Source organism: Trifolium pratense, linkage group LG4 (genome assembly GCF_020283565.1).
Source record: "Trifolium pratense cultivar HEN17-A07 linkage group LG4, ARS_RC_1.1, whole genome shotgun sequence".
NCBI lineage: Eukaryota > Viridiplantae > Streptophyta > Magnoliopsida > Fabales > Fabaceae > Trifolium > Trifolium pratense.
The window spans coordinates 54,345,943-54,358,433 of record NC_060062.1 but is presented as its reverse complement, the minus strand read 5'-3'; the positions used below and the strand labels follow the sequence as shown (position 1 = coordinate 54,358,433).

Here is a 12,491-nt window from a genome sequence, read left to right as displayed (position 1 = left end):
CCCAATTGCCAAAGCATTTGGTTACTTCTCATGCATCCCTTTCTCATCCAATGAGGTTGGATATTGTCTTTGAGACAAAAAATACATCATGTGACGTGTGCAATAATTTCAATAAAATTAAGCACATGAGGTGTCTGTACACTTCATCAAATTTGTACATAGGCTAAGGTTGAGATATGTCAATAATCTATCTCTATAGATCTTGATTCCTAACTTTTAGGAAGTCTCGCCTAAGTATTTCATCAAGAAACAATTACCTAATCATGTCTTACATGTGTAGTGTATGAAAATTGTCTTGATGATCAGTATGTCATCCACATACAATACCAGATTAATTTAAATACTCCCACTGACTTTCTTGTGTGCACAAGAGTTCCTTTATTAATCTTAGTTTTCATAAAACTCGATCAATAAAACTGATAATTCAACTTTGAGAAATTTGAACAAATTCATAAATGAATTTTGTAATTTATATACTTTTCTAGCATCCTTTAGATTAACAAAACCCTATCCATATGTCAAATACATATGTAAGGTCATTCCAATTAAGGAATTCAACCTCGTTATCCATATGCCAGAACTCGTAGTGAAACATACAATAATTGCAAGTGGAATCAAATGAGTTTAAGCACTATGATTGAAATAAAGGTTTCATCATAATTGCATCATGATTTGTATGAAACCTTTCACATTCAATCACACCTTAAATGTATTCACAATACCACCCATGTGAGTCTTTACAACAAGACTCATATTTATCCTATGAGTCTTACTCAATTGGATGACAAAACAATATCCATATATGTTTTGTGTACATGGACTCTTTATAAGTCACATTCTCATCTTCCATGAGCATCATATATCACCTTGTCGAGTCATGGTAAAAACGTGACTCTCAACTGTGTGATATGACATATCCGACTTATATAGGTCTTGTGCTACTCGAACTGTTGATCCAACAACTCTTGTTGAACCGATTCATGTTCCATTCTCAAAATTATGTGTTTTGTGGTACTCGAATTTACTCAAGTTCTACATCACTCCCACTATTTCTTCTAGAGACACATTCCTTCTAAAGGAATATTTTAATTCTAGTAACAAAACAACTTTTGTCCTAGAGAGTGTTGTAGAATTAGTATTTCTAAGTTTCTTTAGGATCCCTCCACAAATACACATTAATCCAAGTTGGAATTATGTTTATGTTATAAACCTTACAATCCCAAACTACCATAAAGTCAAACTAGGTACTTTCACCTCCATATCAAATATGGTGTCTTTACGATTTCTTTTATTGGAACTTTTGTGGGTAAAGAATAACTCTAATTAAAATAATTTTTTTCTCGAAAGAGTCGTCGGAGATAAACGAACTATCTTATTTGTAATCATGTCAAACATGATGTAATATAAATAGTTATTACTATACTCCTTATCTAAGTATTTACCATTACGACTTGTTTGTATGGTCTTAATACTTTTTCAAAATTATTCATTTACTTCATAAATTCTTTGAACAAATTCAAAGAATCATACTTTGTGTCAACCACACATATTCACATCTACTAAGCTAATTAGTAACGTAAATGAAGTAAAAGAAATAAAATTATATCTAGCAAATAATTAGTTTAGTGATTCATATACATCTCATATGTATATATTTCAAATAGATCAAATGTCACTTTGCCTTAGTTGGTAATTGACATACCGAACTATTTTCAAAAGTGGAACTCACATCCTTCAAATGATATAAATCAAATGAGTCCAAAAATTCCTATCCATGGAGTATGGAAATGTGTGTCTCACCTATTAGTACTAAACAATATTAATTGCCACTAATTTACAAGGTTCAAATCTTATTTGATCCTTATTCATCATTGTTATAGATAAGGTTATCAAGTTGATGGAACTCAATTCCATTACTCAATTAGAACAATAGAATAGAAAACATTATTTGGATAATGAAACAACACTTGTTTATTATTCAAACAAGTAGTCCTTTTTCTTGTCAATACAAGGTTTATATCCAATGTTTCTATTATTAAATGAAACATAATAACAATTATTTGGTTCCATGTCAAACTCAACTTCTACGATCAATGAAACTATTTCATTCTAAACGTAGGTTGACTTTATCTATGGTCAAATTTTCACTTCTTTAAAACAACTTCATATTTCAACAAATATGAAATTAACAACTGGTATCATATACCTAAGATAAAAGGTGGATAATTTAACTTTCTATAACAAGGTCTATGAAGAAGTCTTACTTCTTTCTTCAACTTTAACTCTTTCAAAATCATTAGTAGTTTTTCTCGTATTTGAGAGAACAATTCTCAATACATGTACCAATTCAGAAACTCCTTTCTGAACCTTCTGTCCTTTCTAAGGACATTTTACAGTAAAATATAAAATATATGCCAAATATATCTAACTAGAAAATAAGAATATTTGTATCATGATTAAAACATATTTAACTAGGCCTTTAATTAAATATGCTCCCACTATTTTACTCAAACCAAATGACCCTCGACATTTGATTCGGAAAATCCCGTTGGAAGATTTTCTAGTGGGAATGAGATCCATATTTTACTATGTTCTAAGTCAGCGTTGGACTGATTACACAAAACATAGTTATTTTAGGTAGGAAACTCCTTTCCAATTGTATCTCATACAACTCTCATATCCTTTCCGTTGGGTGAATAACACTTATTCTAATCCATCATATGGAGTAACCCAACACTTGCTTCTAAAATCATATAATCATATTATATTTCTTTTAGTTAAGTTAGACCCAATGAATAGCAATCGGGTAAACTGGTTACCTCACCGCAACTTATCAATATAGACAATGCACTTTACGTTGGCAAAACCTACATTGATCGATATTGATCTTGAAGGGTGCTAAATGTTGGAAAGCTTTCAACTTAATATTTCTTTTAAGGGATTTTAATTAAATTTAATCTCACCGTATTTTGTATCTCATACAAAACGTGTTTCAATTTACATGACACTCATGTAAATATTTGTTTAACAATTATATAAAATATTCAAAACATATATAATTAAAACATTCATCTCATGCATCACATACATAAAATAAACTAAGGTAGTATAGTTATGGCCTCCTAAAACGAAAGAATTAAATAAACTAATTTATTACAATTCTTTGACCCTCGAGCAAACTTCTCAAGTTTCTCCATCGGCATCCTTTGTTTGGCTTTGTCTCCCGTCATCACGAGCAATTACAATTATTTAAAATAAATAAATAAAGTAAATAAATTGTCACGACACGCAGGCCGTATTTAAAAAAAAATAATAACCACGACACGCAGGTCGTATTTAAACCAAACAAAATAAAATTAAACACACTATGGCCATAACTATATACCTCTTATAAATAATTAACTGAAATTTAATTAATTAACACGGCATACGTCACTGAAATAAAAATTAATAATAATTCTATTATTATTCTTATCGTTAAAGTCATATAAAAGTGAACGTATTATTCTGAATTAAATCCAGAAGATACTAATCAAACCATTTATTTAATAACATTGATTGCCAAATAAAATCGTATGCCTATATGAGGAAATTTATTTATATGATTATCAAATAATCAAAACACCTTATTTAGCAATAAATAGAAAGCAAAATATTTGTTTCAACATGTTTTTTTTTTAACTAGTCATCCACGCATAACTCTTATATCATGAATGAAATCAAGATTTTGAAACAAATTAACATGGCAATTTATAAACACATGTGAAAAATAAAATCACATTTAACCGATTTCATGAATGAAATATTTGAGTCAAACTCAGATTTTAACCATATGATCACCAAAATAACTTTTAATTTTGAACCTGTGACGGATTAAAATACGAGCATCGGTTCATAACCAATTCAAAACACCTTTTGAATTAACTCTTGAATAATCATGACAAGCCATACCAATAACATGTATACATGATTTCTAAAACCAAGTTTTATTTGAATCAAAGGCAATTATCACATAATCACGTATGCTATTCAAACCGACCTTTAAATATCATATATAGATTGGTCTAGAAACCGTAATCGGTGTCATATTTTAAACTCAACAATTGAAATTCTGGAAACACGTGATTTAAACAAATTTAATCAAACACATATGCATATGACTGAATCATATTCAATAAATAAATAAAACAATAACGCGTGTTTTCCTTTTAAAGCCAAAACGATTTCAGACTAAAAGTTCAAAGACACGATCGTTCATACATATATCACATATATAATTTAACGACAGAGCAACCGATTCACAACATGCTCTTATATTGAATCGAATTAATGATTTAATCGGAACCTAAGCTCTGATACCACTGAAGGGATTTAAGAGAGGTTTTTCAAAAAATTAATCCTCTTAGCGGAACAATCCCGATGAACGGATCTTGATTAAACCATTAATCACAAATCAACGAACACAAAACCACAAGTTTATGTGTTTACCTCTTGAAGTGCAGAACCTTTGAAGTAGAAACTGTTTCTGATCACGAGCAAAGCAAAGTAGCGATGCATCTACTCAGTCCACACGAACAGAACTTCTCCGATGACCGGTGCTAGCCAATTCCACCAGAGATTCAGAGAGAACAGGGTTTAGAGAGCGGCGGCTAGGTTTCACTTTGTGAATTAGGTTAAGCTTACAAAACTTCATCACAAGGGTTCTATTTATAGAACCACTTGTGTGGTCATCAAACCAAGCACTGCACCGTACCTTACGGTGGACCGCATTTCTCTATTTTCATAAATTAAATAATAAGTCATACTTAATTATTTAATTACTAATAAGTCCTACTTATTATTTTATAAATAAGTCTTATTTATTTCTCTCATCTATCTGTCATTTGTGTGTGACCCTATAGGTTCTCGTAACGTTGGCAATAATATTAAATCACATATTTAATATTATAAACAGTGAGCGGTATCTAGCAACACATCACTGCTACCCAAGTGACGAGAATGTCATGTGATCTGACGAAACTTCTCTGTGATAACGATCGTGTGTATAATTACCCCTTTGCCCTTATATCTATATTGAACACAAGGCATAGATCGTGTCACCCTTGTATGGTTCAATATTTTATTTCTTGATCCCAGGATATACTGAACAACGAATAAGCTCAATATCTCATATTGACTTAGTTCGGCGTGGCCACGCATTTTATCAGTCATATTCCATCAAGAGGCCTACAGATATTGCTCCTGTTATGTAGGAGGGGCAAATTCCATCTAGGTCACTCATGTCCCTCAGCATGATTTGTGGAGTACCCATCAACCAACTTTATAGTCATCCTGTTACGGATAACGTTTGAATGGCAACAAGGTAATACACTCCTACATCTAGGGTACATAGTGATTTCAGGTCGAAGGGTAGTATACACCATTATCACTATGAGAATAACTTATGACACTTTTCATAACATACTATGTAGTATTCTCATGGCGGGTCAATCCAATATAAATATTACTCCTAATATTTATATCTATGTGAAGACTTGATATCTCATATCCATGACTCGTGAGATGAGGTCATCAGTCTACTCACATAATAGTCTCTATGTTTTATCGTTATCCCACATCACAGTAAAACTTGACTATGGATACTTTAAGAATAGTGTCCTTATGTTTAATGGAGTCTCACTATTAAGTCACACTTAATGTTCCATTAATTAGACTAGCTATTCTAGGGACTTTATTAGTTTCAAATAAACATAATAAAGAAATGCCTTATTATATATATTAAATATATAAATCAAAGTCATCATACAAAAGACGATTCTATCAAAATAGATTGGCTTTTAGGGCTTACTCCAACATCTTGGCACTAGACTCATTCTCCACTCTCTTTTCAACTTCACCCTCATAAGCTTTTTCTTCCTTATTTTTTCCTTCTTTCTTATTTTCTCTTATATTTTCAACTACACCATCCATCATCTTTTCAACTACACTATTTTTACTCTCATCCTTCTTAGGATTCTCCACTACTTTTTGTGATGAAACTTCTCTACTCCTCAAATTAATGGAATTACAACTTTCATTACGAGGATCCGTGGTGTTTCCACAAAAACCACTTTGAGTTTGTAGAGAAGATACTTGCCTTGCTAGTTGACCCATTTGGTTTTCGAGATTTTTGATGGAGGCTTCATGACGTTCGCTTGACACTTCTTGGTTTGCCTTCATCACCTCAAAATTGCCTTGAGTCATCTTCATGGCTAAGATAAGAGTGTATTCAAAAGATTCAAGGTGACCTTCAAAATGTTGATCTTGAGGAAATGCTTGATTTGGATTAGCTCCATAAGAACAATTCATGTGATTCTTCACTCCAAGATTGTAGGTGTTGAAATGAGGATTATTTTGAGAGGTTGCTTGCACCATACATTGAGCTTCTAGTTGTTTGGTAATGATTTGTAGAAAGACATTATTGAACTTGCAACTAGTTAAGAGTGCCTCTTGATCGTATGATTCAAACATGTATTCCTTCCGCTTTACGATTTGCTCGTGCTGTTTTCTCAATCTCAGAATCGAATTCCAGCTCAATTGGACCTGTTCTCCGCATGCACAAGAAAACAAACAAGTAGAACGCTCTCGACAGAAAAATGTAAAAACAGAAAAATCAAAGAAAACACAGAAAATATAAACACTATTGCCTTGTCGAATCAATCACAATCCCCGGCAACGGCGCCAAAAACTTGATGGATAATTTTCGCAAGTGAACGAAATACCACGTAGTAATAAAAATATCGATCCACAGGGATTGTGTGATTAAACTAGTCTAATAGTGTTCATAAACATTATGCAAGAAATACACATAAATTGGGGGTATGTTGAGTGATGAATTGTTAGAAAACGTGCTTTGTGATAAATGGAAAAGCGAGGTAGAATCATCGGAATCACCTAGTCTATAGCTAAATCACATGCAATCTACCGTATCATACGAATTTACTCAAGTGTTCACAACTGGATCAACAAATTAGTGAATCGCAATCTCTTGTCAAAATCCACTCTATTCGTTGTCGATACTCCCCCGATCTCTCGGGCGGAAGCTAACTACAACGAATGATATGAAAGCGCGTCGATCGTTCGCTACACTCTATGTTTCAATCTCTCGACCGGAAACACTCGAGTGCTCAATGCAATTCAGTTCAGACATTAAATCAATATTCTCATACGTGACTTAACTCAAAATCATTACAACACTAATGAAGGATCATAAAGCATTAAGAGACGAATTGCATTAAGTAAACACTGTTGACAGAGTAAATCCTTACAATTAAGCAGATTACATGAGATTCATCTACATCCTAAGCTATCCTAGATCCTACCTCCACAAGGAGTTTAGCTCCTCATGTTGCTTCGATCGCGTCCTAGCTTCAACTTCATGGCTTGAGAATCCATGCTATTGAGGAGTTTGAGGCTATCCTATGAAGGTCTGGATCCAACTCTGAAAGCTTCAAAACCAGAAAAGTAGATGAATGTAGCAGATTTTCCAACCCCTTTAACAGAAAATGCAGAATCCTTATATAATAATCGCAACCACGCCGCGCGCCAGATCTACCACGCCGCGCGTGGTTGCCATTTCTTCAACTACGCGGCGCGTGTAACGGTATCACGCGGCGCGTGATCGACTCTGAGGTCTCTGATCTTCAACTCTGCAATCTTCACGCCGCGCGTGGTAGCTCCACGCCCCCGGCGCAGTTGTCCTTCCTTTCTTCACGCCGCGCGTGGTCAGTGCTACGCCGCACGTGATCAAGTCAGAGAGCAATCCAATTCTGATCAAAGCTTCACGCCGCGCGTGATCAAGGTGAAAAACTTGGCTCCCTGTGATCTCCATCACGCTGCGCGTGATGGGCTACGCCCCCAGCGTAGTGAAAATCAGCAATTTCCTGCAATTTTCCTGTTTTCTTGCAAAACAAGTAATCATGCTTATGAATAGATTTCTCTTACATTTATTGCTTAAAACCTACTAAAATACATTTAATGTTGCTAAAATAGGCATGGATTAGAGAGTGTGACGATCCGTCATCAGACATTGCTCTATATCATAAAATTCATCAACAATTGAATCTGTATTAATTATTTTGAAATTAATTTTCTATCTTGTTTCTCAACTTATTTTTCACAATCTTCATAGCAAAAAATAAACAATCAGAACTAATTTAATTGAATTTGAACTTTAATAGTGTATAATATATATTATCAAAATATTTTAAATTAAATTGTTACAATTACTATGTTGTAGGTGCATATTTTGCACCAAACGGTGTTACTAATCTTTTAACGCATCTCTCATATATCAATTTATGATTACATATATATATCAAGAACAAGTATATGAAAGAAAAAAAATATGACAAGAGGGGGGCTCAGTCCAGTACATCGGTAAGATTCAATTGATGAAGAAGGCTAATTGTCGAGGGACATCAGCGATCCACCGTGACACAATACTAGTACTACATCAATGGTACCCTTCTCTATTTCCAGTTTCGGTCACTTTTCCCTTTCCTTTCACGATGTAGTGCCTCGTTCTTTTATTTTTTTTTTATTATTATTATTTTTTTTATGGGAGATATAACTTGGAATGTATGGCGACTTGACTTCCTACTGTAATTTTGGTGTCTTGATTTTTATCTTTTTGTATTTAATAGCTTAATTCCTCTTTAATCATTTACCACATTTCGATGGCAAAGGACTTTTATATGGGTTATGAGTTTTCAAGGAGTAATTTTATTTTAACAATATTATATATATATATATATATATATATATATATATATATATATATATATATATATATATATATATATAGATGGATAGATAGATAGATACACTTGAATGAAAGACAAACGGACAACAAGTTGCACCACTAACTCTTTTTGGATGACAAATAATTAAGTTGCATATTTACAATGACGAATCAAAGGTTTAAATCTTTATTATTGATTCTTAGTATTGGGAATTTGATTTAACTCAACTCAGACCGTGTGTGGATATAAATGGTGGGTGACCCGACAAATCTTAGAAAGGTATCTTACTTATACATCTTTATTTATACTAACTCATATCCGATGCGAGCAGGGGCGATTATGCCGCCAGGCATGCCCAGCACGTGCCTGGGCTCCCAATTATATAATTTTTTTTTTAGGGTTCTTACTTTAATCTGAAAATTCGAATGTTTGAGTAAGAATTAATAAAATTTAAGTGCATATTCATAATCCTCATGAAATTCTGAGCAAAATGGTATATTTACTTGTCCAGTTTGGTGCAAGAATGAAAAATATCGTTTTTTTTATTTTGGTCTAGAGGTTGAAGATGATGAACAGCAGTTTTTAAGGTTATTTTAATAAAAGCCTATATATATTAAGGAAGCATGATTTTAAACAGAATGCGTAACCTGGCCCAGTGGCACTGTGATTTATTTCTCACATGGGGGACTTGTGTTCAACTCCCACCTCACTCATTTATTTTCTTTCCTTTTTTGTTTTTATTTTCTTTATTTGTTTATGACTATCAAATATTTAGATTAATTCCTTAAAATTAATTATTTTTATTATAATTTCAGTATATAAATAATATATATTTTATTAGTTAGAAACGGTCCGATCCGGTTGAATTCCGATCGGAAAACTTTAAACCAATAAACATTCGTACATTTGTGGTTAAAATTGTGCCCAGACTTAATATTATTCCTGGAGTCGCCACTGGATGCGAGACTTCTTAATATATATACTAATTTTTCAAACCTTACATATATCCCGAACATAAAGTGTTAGACTCTTCGCCATTTTCTGCAAAGTCCTAAAAAACAAAATCCAAGAAAAGGTGGAACCTATCAACTGGTATCACTAAGACCAACTTTAATTGAAAACAAAAGTATTAAAACAACTAAACATATGAAATTCAAGAAATATATTTATTTTCAAATTGACAGTTTCCCTGGTAATAAGCTAATAGCTGTACCTAAGTAAGAATGGCGACACAACCAAGACAAATGCCAATTGTATTGTTTAAGCATTAAACTAAGGTGACACTAACTAGTGCTCCAGGACATTAGTTAATATTTTCCTTAAACTAATTCGGTTTTACAAATATTTGATTTCCAAGCTTGACTATTGTCCCTAACTTTTTAACCGACTTATTTGAACTTATTTATTAACATAAGTTTTATGAGATTGTTTGAGATAACTTATAAAACAACTTATGAAATTTTTTGAAAGATTCTTTTAACTTATTTGTATTACTCATGAAGACAACTTATATTATACAAAAATAATTTAACTTAATTTTATTGAAATAAATTTTGTAAATTTTGTAGACTTAGGTTTTGTCTAGTGGTGAATGGTTTGAGTAGTATGTTATAGGTCCTGAGTTCGATTCTCAGCTCATTGTAAACAAAAAAAAAATATGTTGATTTTTTTGGGTTTACAAAAATAAAAAATCAACATGTGTGGAAATTAGAAATTATTAGTTATGTGATTTACAAAATTATCATTAATTAATTATATAAGAAACAAATTAATTGAATTAAAAGAAAAAATAGTAATAAATAGTAAATTGTATGATCTGAAAAAAAAAAGACTGATATTTTTTTATATTATAAAAATATTAATAATTCACTTTAAGGGTGACAAAAATATTGATATTTTTTTTATATTATAAAAAGATTAATAATTGGAGTTTTTTTTTATTATTTTATTTTATAAAGTGGCATAATTTAGGAGAGTATGATTGTTTTTCTTTCAAAGAGCCAGATTTACATTGTTTTAATCACCCCTTCATTGTGTGTGTCAAAAAAATATCACTCCTTCATTAATAATCCAATACACTATGTTACCAATAAAAATCCAATAGTGTACCAAAAAAAGTAAAAAAAATAAATCCAATACACCATCTAATCTAAGGTGTTCAATGTAAATCATTTGGCTTCTTCTAATTAACTTTCATTAGCTGGCTATGGCCTGCCTTTGTATCTTCCATTTATCAAATTCATATTTTGTTAGGCCTTTCTTTCCCTATATATAGATACATTTTCATCTTGGTTATATATCTCAAAACATTGGTATTAATTCTAAGTACCAAATTTACTATGGCTATCAATAACTCATCAAGGACTCAAATCCTTTATATCACCATCATTTCCTTCTTTTTTTTAGCACAAAATGTAAACTCAGCTTCATTCACATTTTCTGATTTTGGACCATACACAACCAACATTCAACTCGAAGGCGATTCGTTCATTTCAAACGGGTCCATCTATCTCACAGGTGCCGTCCCAACCAGCGCTGGTAGAGCCTCTTACGCTGGCCCCGTGCGTCTTTGGAACGCAGATAACGGTAAACTTGCGGCCTTCACTTCCGTCTTCTATTTCGTAGTTGCACCAAATGGCCCAGGACTCTTTGGAGACGGAATCACTTTTTTCATTGCACCGTTCAATTCCCACATCCCTAAAAATTCGAGTGGTGGGTTCCTTGGACTAGTCAACGCCGAAACTGCTTTGAATTCCTACCAAAATCAAATTGTTGCGGTTGAATTCGATTCCTTCGGAGGGAATCCTTGGGATCCTGAGTTTTCTCATATCGGCATTGATGTAAACTCTATTGCGTCATTAACAACAGCGCCGTGGAAAACCGGAAGTGTTGCCAATGGTTTCACTGCATTTGCTATTGTGAACTATGAGCCTTTGACAAAGAATTTAAGTGTGGTTGTAACATACCCTGAAACATATGGTGGAACTTCAAGTAGTACATCGTTTTTGATTGATTTAAGGAATGTGTTACCTGAATGGGTTAGAGTTGGATTCTCTGGTTCCACCGGACAATTAGTTGAATTGCACAAGGTTCTTTCTTGGGGTTTTAAGTCAAGCTTCTATTAATGTTGCTATAAGGGAACGAACAAGTGTTATGTGTGTTTTTCAGAATAAACTTTAGTTTTATACTTGTTATTTGGTTTTTTTTTCTTCATGTACTAATGAACTAAATATGGTGGTGTTTATTTTATCGTGCAATGCAAGGTATTGAATATTACTAGTTGAATTAAAAATTACATTACTATATTTTCAATTTAGTCTTGAATTATGCTCTATATAAAAAAAAATTCAATTTTTATGTATACGGAGTTGAGGATCGAATTCAGAACCTCTAGCATAATATTCAAATTTCTCACCATTAAACCAAACCTAGTGCCTTATGCAGTGATTTTTTTTTTTTTCCAAAAAAAAATGCATCAATTTTTAATATTCATATTAAATTTAATAGCACTTTTGTTAAGTACAAGGTGTACCTAATCATGGTGTCAACTGAATATGATGTCAACAGTTGTTCTCAAATTAGACGGCTTAAATCAATAATTGCGTGACATTGTTACTTCGTCAAATCCAAATCCAAACCCCCTAATCATAAAGTAACAAAGTCACAAGGAGGTGTATAACACACCCACACATAAACAATTACAAACAA

At 32.5% G+C, this 12,491-nt stretch overlaps 1 protein-coding gene across 1 annotated transcript; it reads left to right on the top strand.

Moving 5' to 3' along the window:
- Positions 1–11,122: 11,122 nt before the first annotated feature.
- On the top strand, positions 11,123–11,908 carry LOC123922928 (lectin 7-like). The gene has a single exon (XM_045975585.1). It carries the CDS (start codon positions 11,123–11,125, stop codon positions 11,906–11,908), a length of 786 nt encoding a protein of 261 aa, XP_045831541.1.
- Positions 11,909–12,491: the final 583 nt, after the last annotated feature.